Below are 15,673 nucleotides of genomic sequence, written 5' to 3' on the forward strand. Positions count from 1 at the left end.
CACATCACACCATGCTACACCTGATTGCCCTATTGTATCTGAAACAAGTCATTTCATTTAGGCTATTACTGACTGACTGTCAGCTACCAGGGCCTAGAAGGAGTTTGCTGTAATCGAAGAAGGTGTGATGTTTGGGAGGGGCACAATGATGTACAAAAGTGATGGGATATCATGTTGCGACATAACACCGGAAATGACGATCCTAGTCACATTTGCGGAAGTATGTTTGTCGCTGACATGACAAGTTGGATATCGGCACAAGAAGCATTCGTTTTAATTCTGTGTAGCCTAGTCTTCGAAGGAGCATGTTGACATACAGGTATGTAGGCTATAGTATATTGGTTTATTATGTTAATGAGCCATGTTGTTTTGTATACCTCTACCTGTCTATTTGGCTACGGGACTGTCAGATTAGCTAGGAACGCTGTAACGTTAGCCAATTTTGAAGCGGGCGGGCTGGCTGGCTGTCTGTAGCGAATCATCATCATGACAACAACAGTGTTAACTAGAGAAACATAACGTAATGCCTCTGGCTATGTGCGCTAGGTTAATAGAGATCAGTTGGTCAACCTTGTCTTAAACCTCTTGTGTTTAATAATTGTATGTGTGTCACGCTGTTACCTGTGATAGCGTCAGATAGCTAAGTTAGCTCACATGGCTTGATGTTAATGTTGACACCTAACTTAATCATCTGCCGCTTCTTCTGCAAGGATCACGCTAGGATCCTAAGTAACATTAACGTTGACTGTTCTTTAGACTTGGTTAATTGGAACCGAAACGTTAGGCATAAAGCATAAAGTAGGCTAAATATATTGTAACAATGTTTCCTAGCGATACATAACGCTAACCTACAGTACATTAATTCTAGCTATTAAATCTCAAGTCTTTTCCACAAATTCGTGAAAGGTTGCATTGCAGGTTACATTTCACACTTCAAACGAACAGGCCAAAGTGCAAGGCAAAAACTTGAAACTGTTGTCTGGTGTTAATCGGACACTAACTATTCAGCAGCAAGTCATCCGAGAGGTTAAACTGAGGATGGCTCATCTGTTTTGTTTACAGTTACATAGTGTGTGTGTGTGTGTGTGTGTGTGTGTGTGTGTGTGTGTGTGTGTGTGTGTGTGTGTTTTCTTTTCTAACCGTAGTAATATATTTTTAAGTGAAATAATAGTAGGTAAATTGTGTTGCTTAATTATGTAGCTAGAGACCCACTTATTTCGAAAAGCAATGAATTGTCATGATCATAGCAATGAGACATGAATTGAACAGAATTTCCCCTGGGGATCAATAAAGTATCTATCTATCTATCTATGAATTAATCCATTGTAGGGTGCTATGGTATTGTTTTTCCTTATTTGTTTAACACTAACTCTTCCCTGTTCCCTGGAAATTCACCTGTGTCTCATTCTCACGTGTATGTTGTTTTTTTTTGTATCTCATTGGAGCAGTATGGTGCTAGTGAAGGCCTAATCATTTTAGTTTACAACTGACCATGTAATACTTTACTGCTCCAACATTAATCATAAAATCTCCATTAGATCTACCTATTATCATTTCCTCTATGATGTCATGGAGGGTTTTTTTGTTTTGTTTATTTGACTTGTTTTAGACTCTGTAGGCGGCAGGGGTATTTGTTAATAGGCTAACTCTCACTTCCAAAATTAGTGAGGCTAACATGTAATTGACACATCAGGTTGCTGCTTTCATTTCCTTTGTTTTCTCTTCTCTCTGTGACGTGTGTGGTCATTTTGTGTGGTCAGAAAAAGGCCTATACACTCTGCAGTAGAACTCATTGCCCCATTCACCTTAGTTCATGCACTCCCCTGTGTGCTGAAGCTTGCCCATTACGACACCTTTCTTTGTACGTACCCCAAGCATAACGTGATCCCACTGGACACTTGGGAAAGTGTCAATGAAACATGTAGAAAGCACTTAAGAAGCACTTAGGAAAGGGTCCCCAAAACACAAGCCTATATGATTGATTATTGAAATGCCTGGGAAAGTGTCTTACACCCAAAACCCATGCACCCAAGTAGAGATAGTCAGCAAAATCATGACATTGATACCAACTAATGTCATACACATTATTTTTATTGTAAACATTGTTTCCATCAATATGATTTATTGCCTTTCTGACAAGGGCTCTGATTGGTTCGTAAACATGTCAGTCACCTGTCGAGGGGACAAATCCCCGATTTGTGATTGGATATGTTACGTGGGCTATAAGAAGTAGGAGGCCCCCGAACCCCGCCTCTAGCATAAAAGACGAAACCTCGCAACTCAGACTTCAGATTGTGCACACCTTTTCATGGGAATGGGTTATCTGCAGATACCTTGATTCACTCTACTGCTCAGTGGTACTTGGTTAGACTTTGTCAAGCTGTGTCCCTGTTTTGGTACTTGTGAATTAAACTTTGTGTTTTTTTTTTTTCCTTCACAATGTACACTTAAAGTCAGATTGAAGTTGAGTTTCAGGTTGCTTCTGTAAAATTCCACCCTAGTATGAATGTGTTCCTCATTGTCTGCAACTTCTTCTTTTCTGTCTTGACCTCCATTTTACAAACTCTGCTAAATCTGACATTCCTGCTGGTGTTCTCTCTCTCCACCAGGCTGCAGTTCTGATGCGGAGAGCCAGTGTTGAAGTCCCGTGCTTATTGCCATGGCATCATCCCCATCTTTCCCCCTCCTCCTCTTCTTCTCCCCCCTGATCCTCCTGACCGTTCATCCTCTGCACACCCCTCCTCTGTCGCCGGACGCCTCCGCTCTCCCACCTCCGCCGCCCCCCCCCTCCTGCGGCCCGGGACAGTCGTGGGCAGTGCGGTTGCACGCCCGCCTGAACGAGGAAGGGCATGACGTGGACGAGCTGGCACACCTGGTGGCGGCTGACGCCGGCTTGGAGAACCGCGGACAGATCGGGCAGCTGGCGGGGCACTACCTGTTGTGTCGGGGGGCCGAGGAGGAGGGCCAGAGAGACACCAGGGGGGCCAGCTCTGCAGGACAGGCCCTGGCTGACCACCCGTACGTGGCCTGGCACTCTCAGGAGCTCCTCCTCAGCCGGTCGAAGAGGAGCGTGGCGTTCAACGATCCCAAGTATCCCAAACAGTGGCATCTGGTGAGTAAAGGTGACCTGGGAGCAGTGAGGGGTAACATTCCAGAATACTGTAGAGGGTTAACAAATTTTGAGAACACAGCCCCATTCATAAGCTTCATTCACCCGTCGATTGTTTTGCCACGAAAGTTTAAATTATTATAACTTTTAAACTTTCGGACAGCATCGCGATTTGCTATTTCGCCTGTAATCACCGAATTACATTCAAATTATATAGTCTCTTGTCTTTGAATATGTTCACTTTAAGTAAAGTGCATGCTCGATGATTATACAAAGCCATCAATGGGGCTTTGATACTATGAGTCACCATGGCAACTGGCGAGAGAACAAGGTCATCCTACTTCACTTCACTTGACTTCTGGTTCATGTTTATGATGAGTATGAGCACATTTTCAGAGAAAAAGAGGAACATAAATGTACTATTTAACACACTGCTGTAATAATCAGGCTCATTATTTGTATTATCATTATAATGGAGACATTGATAATGGGCTAAGCCCGAAACGTTTGTTTTCCAGTTTTGTCCTGAGACTCATTGTTAAAATCTCGGTTCCCAATACATATTGTATGAGTATCAAGCCCTTGAGTGCGCCTCTGTTCTTTCTATTGTATTATCATTACACAGCAGCTGTGATGTGTTCATCACAAAGAACCATGCAATATGCATGGTTACACTTTAAGGTGTTTGATTCCAAGTGCCAGAAATGTGAGATTGAACTAGGCTTGCAGTGAAATGAGTAACAATGAGTTGTGATTAAGTAACACTGAAAGACACTTGAGACACTTTTTTTTATTTCAAGTACGGTATGTTGATAAAGGGTGTGGTGGTAGTGTAGTGGCTAGAAGTTGCATGCAGTAGCTTGAAAAGTCATGATTTTACTCCCAGCTATCGCTGTTGGGCCCTTGAGCATGGCACATAACCGTGGAATACTCCAGGGAGTCTGGTCCTGCAATTTAATGCTTTGGATAGAAGTGGCAGCCAAATAAAGAAAGATAAAGGCAAAAGACTTTTTGCGCCAAGTGTATCACTATTTATTAAAATGACTTCTGCCAATATTTTCTACCCCAACAAAATACAAAGCATTTTCAATTTCCCCAGCATAAGTATCCCCACAACAAAGCTTAAATTGTTGCTATAAATAAATACTATAGCTATTTATACTAAATAGTATATAATTCAATAGTATAGCTATAGTTGGCATAGCTACTACACTAACATTATGTAGACATTCACCACAAAAAAAAATAGTCAATCATCATGCAACAATTCCAATGTTCTGTTTTCTGACCAGTTATGTCATGTTTTCCAAAATCAACGTTATTCCTCAAGTCTTAATTGCTCTCTATTTTGCACAGCACAATGAGCTCCGAGCGGGCATGGACATCAACGTGACCGGAGTCTGGGAGCACAACATCACAGGGGCAGGAGTCACCGTGGTGGTCGTCGACGACGGCGTCCAACACACACTGGCAGATATTCAGCCTAACTACGTAAGTACATCAGCTGTTACGTGTGGTTGGAAACCAAGCTGGGTTCTCTATCAGGTTGTTGTGCATTATTATATGTGTCCTTTATTGCTGTTGTCCATTATTATATGTGTTCATTTTTTATATTTAAGACCTTAAAATATATTAAATAGATAGTGATAGATAGATAGATCGATAGAGATACTTTATTTATCCAGAAGAAAATTAAGGAATGTCGAATTGTAGGAGGACAGGCATTAAATTGGATCTGGAGCAGAATGATTGTTGTTTAGCTTATATTCAGACCTGTACCTGTATATTAGCTGCGCATTTTGACATCGAAAGTAAGCTGGTTTTATAAGTTTGACCTGGTGCACAGTTGGCTTGCCAATGAGCTTCGAGCGAGCTGAGAAGTGTTCGACCAATCACAGCACAGGATTAATTTCCCTTGCTTTCATCCATTAAAGGTACACTATGCAAGTTTTTTACCTTTACGAAGCCAATTTGATGGTAAACAAACTTGTAATAGGCGAATCGTTCACCTAGCATAGCTATACAGCATATGGAGCGAGTCCCTATCGAGAAAACCAGCCATGCAACTTCCAAGAGCGGCGGCCCGCCAAATCTCACGAGCATTTGCATTTGCATTGTGTACAGGGGGGATAAGTCGTTGTTATTAGCAGGGTAACATATAAATACATTGCGACTCTAGAGGGAGCTCTGCAGTCGCCAAAAATACCTAAACCTGCATAGTATGCCTTTAACTAAAAAACATTAGCAAGTGGGAATGATAGAATGTGTAGCCTAATGCCACAAGTCAACACCAGCATTGTTGACCTCTCAGTCCCCCCCCTTCATTCTGCATGTCTGATTTCTGGAGTGAAGACCATTCATGAGCTCCTTTTACAAAAGGTAAATGGACAGGAAAGCATGTGAAAATTTTTTAAGAGATTAAGAATTAAGTTAATGTTATGTATTTATTTGCAAGCTAGTTTGGTTGTTCATAAACTGACAAAGGAAGTTACATTGACCGTGTAGGAAAATGCAGGTGGTAAAAGTAACTTTACATAGAAACCTCACTAGCCTGTTTATAACATCAACTAAAGGCTAGCCTACTCGGAGAGCGTAGACTTTTGCAAATGCTAATATCTCACAATGTTACTCAAAGTGAAACTATACTGTACGTCATGGTTCATTGTTTCCCCTAGATTTTTTTCCAGCAGCGGTGCTGTAAGTTGTAGGAAGCTAGGGGGGTCTGATGGTATATAAGTAGGGGAAACACTGTGTAGGGGAAACACTGTGGTTGTAGAGCCAGTAGTTTTTCCATAATCCTGTTTACCGTTGCATACAAACAGACAAACTGCGCCAAAAAGTAATTATTTCAGCTAAACCTGTTGGCCTAATCATAATTAGGAGTGCATGTGCTGCAGAAATTCGTAGAATGTTAGAGTGTGACTTCCCCACCATGCGTTGTATACAGTCTGCAATGCTGATATTATAGCCTGCTTAAACATGTGTAATTTGCATTTCAGAGCAATATATGTATTGATAAACGTGTTAAGTGAATTAAAAGGTACAACATTATGGCAAAAAGCTACTTGCTATAAATTCAGAATAGAAAAAGAAACATGTGCTCATCTGATGTTATGAAGGACAGGTCTATCAAGAAGATTTTTCAAAGAACAGAATTTTTCAGGTAGACATTTGTAGTTATGCACTACACTACACATTTTTTTCAGGTATGCTCTCAACTTGAATTTATATTTCTGACATTAATAAGTCAACTATTTAAAAATATGTGTTAAGTCTGTTTTTCTAACGTTATTCAAAACATAAGTCATACTTTCCTGTTTGGCAATCTGTTTTATTATACCTGCCTATCCCACGACAGTAAAAATTTCTGCAACTGGTATTTTTACCTTTAGAGGTCTTCAAAATGTCTTAAAAGTCATTAAATTAGTACTTTAAAAATTTTCAGATACCCTGTCACCAAAGGGATATGATACTCAGATGATACTGAGACAATGCTCACTTAGTCTTGTCCTAAAAAACGTGGAAATATGTTTTGTAACGGGCATTTTTAACACTTTGACATGGAAAAAATGTTCTCTTGTTTTTTTTAAGAGCCCTGAAGGCAGCTATGACTTGAACTCAAATGACCCTGATCCTATGCCCCATCCTGATGCTCGGAGCGACAATCACCACGGCACTCGCTGCGCTGGTGAAATTGCAGCCGTGTCCAACAATAGTTTCTGTGCTGTGGGTGTTGCTTACGGCAGCAGAGTTGCAGGTGTGTGTGTGTGTGTGTTAATGTGTGAATACCACAATCTTAAAGTTTTTCAGCTCAGCACAAAGATTTGAGCCTGCATTTGATTTTACAGAATTTGATCAGTGATGTTTAAATGTAGAACAGTACTGTAAAAGTAGTCCATAATTTGTATTTGACATAAGTGTATCCAGAGATTTCCAGGAGTTTGCGGTCATATGATGTAAAAAAATGATTGTACCCTCTTTGTTTCAGGAATCAGAGTGTTGGATGGACCACTAACTGATAGTATGGAGGCTGTAGCTTTTAACAAACACTATCAGGTCAACGATGTCTACAGCTGCAGGTAACCAAAGAGAGTTCAGGACACTTCATTGGCAGCACAGCATCATGATAATAGACTTTTTTCAGATGTCTTGTGTAATCTGTAGACCCAGACTATACACAAAGCAGGGTTTTCATGCACTGTGTCTTAATCCAGGCTGGGTGGGGGTGAGTTTTAAAATAGGTAATTGTATTTAGTGATTTTGAAGATCATAAGTTCAGACACAGGAATTTCCCTTGCTCGTGGTGAGGTGCTCGTGGTGGTCTTAAGTTGTTTCCTGTGAAGGAGTTTGTCACGTATGTGCGCTCTTTTTCCTCCCGTAGCTGGGGGCCCGATGATGACGGGAGAACTGTTGATGGACCACATCCTTTGGGCAAGGTTGGCACACACACACACACACACACACACACACACACACACACACACACACACACCACACACACATATACACACACACCACATACATAAACACACACCACACACCACACACCACACACACACACACACATACACACACATACACACACACACACGCGTATACACACACACACATATATACACACACACATACCCCCACACACACACACATATACACACATACAAGCACTTATTTAATGCTTTGTGAAGTAGTGCAAGTGACTGTTTGCACTAAAGATCATGCCAGAACTGACTGGATTGAAAGAAAGTGAATACAATCACCTCGACATTCTTCTGCAGGCTTTTGTGATGTTGCCCTAATCCCTGTCTGGTCCCGTAATGTTGTTGTGCATTACTATATGTATTCTTTTTTTTATTTTTTTTTAAAGAGGCAGCTGACTGAAAGCAGCTGAGAGGGATGTGTGACTCATGAGTGACACTGTGCACTGTGCAAGTGGCCTTGCCTGCTCATAGAGGTGCAGCTTGTCTGTTTGTCGGTGTTTAGTCCTCCACTCCTTCACACCTTTTTTCACTGGGTGGGAGGTGTGACGCCCAGACATGTTTGTCTGTTTTGCTGTTGTGAGTTTGGCCAAGTAAAGGCCCTGCACTGCAGAAATGTTGTTAATCAAGAGAGTTGACAAGTCATGCCTATTCACAATTGCCCTCGGGCAGTCAGCAAATCTGCACCTCCTTGCTCATCCAGCAGAGAGCAGTGTCTCACAGATCCAGAGGGATTTGAGAACATGGCCTTGATTATGGATCTGCAGAATTCCCATGTAGGTGCAGACAATTCCTTTGGCTGGATATTTAGTAAAAAAGAATGTGTGCTTCTCAGTGCTTGACTGGTATTTTCTGACCACTAAAATCTGTTGAATCCATCTGCTTGAATTCTCAGCAGCCCTGTCTTGTAGCCCTGTACTTGTAGTCCTGTCTTGTAGCTCTGTTTTTGATCTAAAACTGTCTTGTTCAAGATCACCCAGATAAGGCAGGAATATAATTATATACACATGTGGTCACACTTGCCTCTAAACAGGCCTATTTGACCACATCTGCATGACTCAGTTCTGCTTTCTCTCGTTTCCTCACTGGTGCTCCTTCAGTGATCTGAAGATGTCCGTTGTCCAGACGCTCATTTTCTGAGAACACTGTTGCGTGCCGTGTGTTTGTTGTCCAGGCTCTCAGAAAGTGAACAAGAAGATTCTAGAAGGCCATAGTCAAGGCTTTTTCAATCATTCAGTGGAGTGGAGTGGAGTAGGAGAGGGAGGAAAGCATCAGTCTCCGAAGGCTATGAGTCCTTGGAGGCAGCTCTCCTCCTCCTGTAGTGCTCTTGTGTCACTCTCTCTCTTTTCTCTGTCTTGGCACAGTCGGTGGAAACTTCAGTAAAAGAGAAATAGCCATTATAGCTGCGTGTCTCTGAGGTCCAATAAACAGGGGCCCATGTTAGAGCAGCGCAGAGCAGCGCACCACACAGGGATGTTGGTGGACAAGGGGCATGAGCCGAAGCAGTTGGAAAGAATCCCGAGTGTTTTAGTGTTTTGTTGGGATCGTTTTGTCGTATGATCATTTTCGTTCATTCTCTATGGAATAGTTAATAATGTCCTTATGAGACCCTGCCAATTCTGTGTTGTGCTTTTTTTAATAGTGCATTTGAGGCTAAGAAAATGATTGGTTGGTAATTATCATTTATTCAACATTGACATCACCGACATTCTGTCTTCTGTGCTTTCCCTATTTGTCTCAGAAGTCTAGAAGTCGGCTTTGCAATATCCTCCTGTTTTAAGTCATTGTGCTCCAGATTTTATTGGTGTACTGTTGAAGTAAGCGTGAGACCTCCACTGAAGTAAAAGACATTCCTGTCGGCGTTGTCAAAACTCGTGCTGGACAAGCTGGTGAGGAAAGCTGCCTGCGTTTATGGCAATGAGCTGGAGCTGGAGGGAAAAGGACCCTCAACAAGCTGCTGTCCGTCATGGACATTGATGGTCACCTATTGCATTCTGCATTGCATTCACCAGGCAGGAAATCATGGTCAGAGACTCCTGTCACTTGTCCTGTCTTTTGTTACGCGAGCTATTCAGCTCTTTAATTCAACACAGAAATGGTGGGGTGAAATTGGCTATTGGGCTGGAAACGCTGCCTCTCTGGCCCTACCTTGCCAAACCACACTGAGTCACACCTCTCACAAGGCCTAGCCTCTAGCCTCTACACACAATCTGTTTTGGTCTTTGTGTGATTTAAGCCTTTAAGCCTTCCACAGCTGTGATTTCATAGTTATTGTTTTTTCATTTATGTGAAGGTCTATTTCCTTGTTTTACATGTCACATAATGTGTAAGCTACTGGATACTAAAAGTTCTTTCTCTCTCTATCTCTCTATCTCTCTATCTCTCTATCTCTCTATCTCTCTATCTCTTCTCTACTTCTGTGTCCCTCTAGGCGGCACTGCAACATGGCGTGATCGCTGGCAGGAGAGGCTTTGGCAGCATTTTTGTTGTTGCCAGTGGCAACGGGGGCCAGTACAACGACAACTGCAACTATGATGGCTACGCTAATTCCATCTACACTGTTACTATTGGTGAGAACCACATCAAGCCCAGCAGGGCCACTAGCTAATCTCCTCAGACATCCTGTGTGTTTTACCATAGATCAATGTCACGCCACTGTGTTTCTATCTGCGCACCCTAAGTATAGCTACTGAGAAGTATAAACACAAAATGTGTATTTTTGGGTATAGTGCGTCTGTTGGAATTACTGTTTGAGTCGGTACATGTGGGTTTCAGAGAGAAGGATTTAGTCATGTTAATTCACCCTGAGTAAACCACCTCTTTTATGTCTGTGTATGATGTATTCTTGGGAGAGTGTTGTAATTGTGTGTGTGTGTGTGTGTGTGTGTGTGTGTGTGTGTGTGTGTGTGTGTGTGTGTGTGTGTGTGTGTGTGTGTGTGTGTGTGTGTGTGTGTGTGTGTGTGTGTGTGTGTGTGTGTGTGTGTGTGTGTGTGTGTGTGTGTGTGTGTGTGTGTGTGTGTGTGTGTGTGTGTGTGTGTGTGTGTGTGTGTGTGTGTGTGTGTGTGTGTGTGTGTGTGTGTGTGTGTGTGTGTGTGTGTTTCGTGTGTTTCAGGAGCAGTGGATGAGTATGGGCGGATGCCCTTCTATGCGGAGGAGTGCGCGTCCATGCTGGCAGTCACCTTCAGCAGCGGAGGCAGATTACAACGCAGCATTGTGAGTCTGCAGAATCACACACATGCACACAGGTAGTCACACATACTCACACTCATGGGTATGCATTGTCATGTACACAAATACAAACCTTCACAGTCAACGATTAGCAACACACAAGTTTGGAATATTTTTGCATTTGTATATCACTTTTAATATATCCTGCCTGAACTAGACACACACACACACACACACACACACACACACACACACACACACACACACACACACACACACACTCTCCTTTAAATATATTCATTAAACAGGCCATATCCAGTGGCCAGTGGTAGGGGACATTGTGGGGAACATGTGAACGCTACTGCGCTCACCAGGCTTTGTTTGCCCCTGTTTGCTGCCATCTCCTTGGTGACTTGGTTTTGCAGAGTGATGTCAGCTCATTGCGCATAGAACTCCGCTGTGGTTCTCTTAGCCGCCACAGCTCACCAGAACCTCAGCTGGCCTCTCAAGCAGAATGGCTATTTGGGGTTTTCATCTCTTCCCTCTTTCTCTCCCTCTCCATTAGCAGAGCTGACCCAGCCTCCCTCTCTCTCTCTCTCTCTCTGTCCTCTGTCCTCTCTCTCTCTCTCTCTCTCTCTCTCTCTCTCTCTCTCTGTCTCTCTGTCCTCTCTCTCTCTCTCTCTCTTTCTCTCTCTGTCCTCTCTCTCTCTCTCTCTCTCTCTCTCTCTCTCTCTCTCTCTCTGTCTCTGTCCTCTCTCTCTCTCTCTCTCTCTTTCTCTCTCTGTCCTCTCTCTCTCTCTCTCTCTCTCTCTCTCTCTGTCTCTCTGTCTCTCTGTCCTCTCTCTTTCTCTCTCTGTCTCTCTGTCCTCTCTCTCTCTCTCTCTCTCTCTCTCTCTCTCTCTGTCCTCTCTCTCTGTCCTCTCTCTCTCTCTTTCTCTCTCTCTCTCTGTCCTGGCACGACCACGCCTGCCACCGGCTTGATGCTGAGCAGAGAGTCCTCACCACATGTTCTTTTGCCGTGTGTGTGTGTGCATGCATGCCTTCTACAGCTGGCTGGATGAAGCTAGCGGATTATATAAAAAATGTGTGTAGGATCTGTGTACTGTAGGTCCACAGGCAGAAAACACAGATGGACTTCTGAGCTTCTGAAAAGGCCATATGTGCTGTTGAGTGACTGATGAGCGCTCGTCACCAGCTTGTGAAAACGCTGTGGATTTGCGAGGCCTTGCTTTAGTTGAGCCCTGTAATTTATAGGCAACCATGAGAGAGGATCATGCAATGAAGTTTAACCATCTGCACATCTACATTTGTGTGTGTTATCCTTTCTTGAGTGCTTATGCATCTTAGCAACCTACAAGTGGAATAAACTGCAGTTAAAGCAAATGGCTGTGGAAGGAGACCACATTAGTGGACGGACGCAGGGTTGCACTGACCAAAGCACGAGCTGTAATCTGAGTCAGGTGCCGAGATTAAGCTGTGCTATAAAGGATTGTTTGTGCGTTTTATAATGGGCACGTATGCACCATCGTGAAGGTTCATGAAGGTACATCGTGGAAAAGACGGAGCTGCTCTGACCATTCTATTCTCAAGGAAGCATGACTCTGTTGCGGACCTGGCCATTCACTCTCAGACCTTAGTGGTCCGTTTGCAACATAACACCTGTTTGCCAACACAAAGCTATCTGCATAGTGCTTAAATATCTCATTAAGGTTTATGCTCCAAGTTGCCATTTGGAGCAATTTTGTTACGATTTGGAAATCAGTTTCAATAGACCTCTGAAGTTCACCTACAAAAAAGCTGCCATCTTTGAGATCCGGTATCTTGCGATTTTTCCTATGGGAAAATAACATGGGGGTTTTGAATTATCGCACCAGTTAAACTCTCGTGGGGACGGAAAAGTCTGAAATGCAGACGTTTTGCTCAACACACTTTTGTCCTCTGCCCTCAAGTGGCTCCTGTGATCTTCAGTACGTTATGACAGAAAACTTAGATTTTGCTACCCCAGAGCTAACTTGCAATGCAACTTGCCATAGGTAGTTAGCTTCAATTAACACCTGGATCTCCTTATATGGGCAAAGATGGCAGCTTTGGTTCTTTTTTGTAGGCTAACTTCAGAGGTCTATAGGAGGATGTCCAGATAGACCTGCAGGGCAAATTCAAATGTGCCAACAGGTTCTTCTGGGTTCACCTAGGCTAGGCACAGGCAGCTCTAGGCACAGTGCCAACGTACCCTCTCATTTTGCCCAACCGTGTAGACTTGTCCACTACAATACCAAGGCACTAACTGAGCCCTCCCAACGGACTAGAAAGTATGATGAGAACAACGTGCCTATGGTGTCTCTGCAGCTGTCCATGTGTACACTAATCAAGGCCTAATATATCCACATGCAGTCAAGCATAATGATTAAAACCACCTGTGTGGCTGCACAGCATATCACCTTTCCGTAAACTGCCGGGGATGTTGTGACATGTTTTAAGAATACAGCAGACGATGCAAATCTTTATCCATATAGATTAATGCACACCCATCAAATGATGATCTGTTACCTCAAGCACCGCCATCTTCCATTGGCTGGAGTGACCTGTTCAGGTTCACAGGAGTCTGGGCCATTGGGTCTGTTTCCCATCACCGTGAATATGGACTGGTGATTGGCCAGAGAATAAAGGCAAAAGAAAACGAAAATGCGATTTGATCAAGATCAGAAAAAAAAAATCGGCCTCAGTATGGTAAATCAAGACAGGGCAATGCAGACTAAACAAAGGCCCTTGCTGGTTGTGTCTGTTGGAACAGACGTCCAATCAAATAGCCTCCGGATCTGACCCATGCTATACATACATACTCCATCTCTGCAGCGTGTGTGACCTGTCGGGCGCACAGCAGCCAAAAGCAACTTTCCCTCAACTCTCCCGCACACATGCTATTGAAAGCTCCTTCCTCAGCTGCATGCCTTTCTAAGAATGGATCTATTTCTCCTTCCAAGGTGTTAGCACTTTTCCATTTTTAGACGGTATATGCACATACCAGACTAATTCTGGGGTAATAGATAGCGGAATTGAAAGCCTTGAGTCTCGTTAACAATGACGAGAAACAAATCAGTTGTAAAAAATTGTTCTCATATGACTTTCCCCCTCAGACACCCCCTGGGCACACAGTGAAACCTCACCCTCTGTTTTCTTTCTTGTTGGGTTTATGAAGTTACATAGCAATAAAAAAAAAATACCAGCCCACTTGATACTATGCAGCACTCATTCCAAGTGTGTGAGAACTCACCCATTACAGGAAGGAGATGAATGGGAGTGAATGAGAATGTTATGGCCGGCTGTCTGTCTGGTTGGAGTGAAAGGATGTCCAGCTTCAGGTTTATATTTTATTGGCATATCAGTACCACATTACTACTTTCAAACTAGAGTGGCTTGAAGCCAACGGTTCATGGTCCAGCACAGTGGACTCCGTAGAGAGCATTCCTTTTTGTCATAGAACAACAATGCTGTGACGTTTTAAGAATGAAGTTTCTGTTGATGGTGTAGTTTCTATGAGAGCAGAAATGAAAGCCATCCTTCTTCCTGGTGCTCTGCATATGGCCCCTGTGACGCTCCGGTGAACCCCACAGAGGGAGCGCGTCTCCGCCACAGCAGCGCAGGCAGCAGCACCGTAGTAATCCGTCAAGAAGAGGAACCGCATCTGCGGAATGAAGGAAATGAAATAACACGGAATGAGAAGAAATGAAAAGAAGGTTAAAAATGGAGCAGGGGGAAGAATGGTGGCCTTGTGTCAGGTCTCCCCTCTCTCACAGAGTTCATGTTTATTTGGCAGTTTATCAGTGTGGCTGTTCTCCATGCTCCCTCTTCATCAGTCTCTCTCTCCCTCCCTCTTTCTTTCTTTCTTTCTTTCTACCTCTCACACCCTTTAATCTGAACACATAGTGAACATCTTATCTTTATCTTTGTTTTGTGTTCTTGTGTTTCTTTTGTCTTTCTATCTTTCTTTGTCTCTTCTGTTTTCTTTTGTTTCATTTTTTCACTGCTTTTCTCTCTCCCCCCCCCCCCCCCCCTCCGCATGTACTCAGGCTCTGCACACAGTCACCCTCTCTTCCAGTTCCTCATGGTTCTTCTCTGGAAGAGTAAAAATACAGGAAATAAATTCACTGCCGAGTATCGTGACATTTGCGCCTAGAGGCTGGAGTCTGGATATGCAATTTGGGATATAAGTCGTCTGGATGCTGTTCAAGGCTCTTACTAGGCACTGTACATTACTGTATGTTTGTGCAGCTGGCTGTGTCTGCAGTATACCTTTCACATGCACCGATATACTTGGTTCTACGTTGAGATGAATGTCTGTTAGTGCTCATGTTGACAGAGGTGACACAAGAGCTGACCATTTTTAATTGGCTCATTCATTCATTCTGTCACTCTCACCTCAAGGTGGTGTGTGGTGAGCGTTCTGGCACATAATGGCTGCCGTGCATCACCCTAGTGGGTGCTACACATTGGTGGTGGTTAGTGCAGTTCCCCCTTTCCTGTAAAGCACTTCAAAACCTGCTTATCAAACCAAGTGTTATTAATCTTAAATTAAGATAAAACGTACTTAGTGCTTTCTCGTAAGATCCTTTTGACTTAGTTTAATAGAGTTTGACTTATTGTCAAACTCTATTACTTTTTTACTTATTATTAACTTCTTAAGATGTCTTATCAAGACAAATTTGCTTAACAAGCTGTCAGCCAAATGTGCAATTAAGTAAAATGATTTCTCTTGAAGTCTCTTAATACTAAAAACAATACCAACTAGATTTTTTTATCGTAATATAAGATTAATAATACTTAGTTAGACAAGCAGTTTTTGCAGTGAGTGCTTAAGGTGCCTTGATAAAGTGAGTGCTATTAAAATTGTGGTTGTTGATGTTGTTGATGTTGATGTTGTTGT

General features: G+C 43.0%; 1 protein-coding gene across 1 annotated transcript in view; it reads left to right on the forward strand.

The window, feature by feature from the left end:
* Positions 1 to 202: 202 nt before the first annotated feature.
* Positions 203 to 15,673, forward strand: part of pcsk7 (proprotein convertase subtilisin/kexin type 7) — a 27,761-nt gene continuing 12,290 nt past the window's right edge. The window contains exons 1-8 of the mRNA XM_076282632.1: positions 203 to 319; positions 2,610 to 3,112; positions 4,466 to 4,600; positions 6,701 to 6,866; positions 7,098 to 7,188; positions 7,491 to 7,545; positions 10,016 to 10,154; positions 10,697 to 10,797. Coding sequence (XP_076138747.1) covers positions 2,660 to 3,112; positions 4,466 to 4,600; positions 6,701 to 6,866; positions 7,098 to 7,188; positions 7,491 to 7,545; positions 10,016 to 10,154; positions 10,697 to 10,797 — 1,140 coding nt within the window. The 5' untranslated portion in view covers positions 203 to 319; positions 2,610 to 2,659. The remainder of the gene's footprint in view (positions 320 to 2,609; positions 3,113 to 4,465; positions 4,601 to 6,700; positions 6,867 to 7,097; positions 7,189 to 7,490; positions 7,546 to 10,015; positions 10,155 to 10,696; positions 10,798 to 15,673) is intronic.

Source organism: Alosa pseudoharengus, unplaced genomic scaffold (assembly GCF_046254945.1).
Source record: "Alosa pseudoharengus isolate Yale_2024_CS ecotype anadromous, Long Island Sound unplaced genomic scaffold, YU_APseudo_1.1 YU_APseudo_1.1_scf_13, whole genome shotgun sequence".
Lineage (NCBI taxonomy): Eukaryota > Metazoa > Chordata > Actinopteri > Clupeiformes > Clupeidae > Alosa > Alosa pseudoharengus.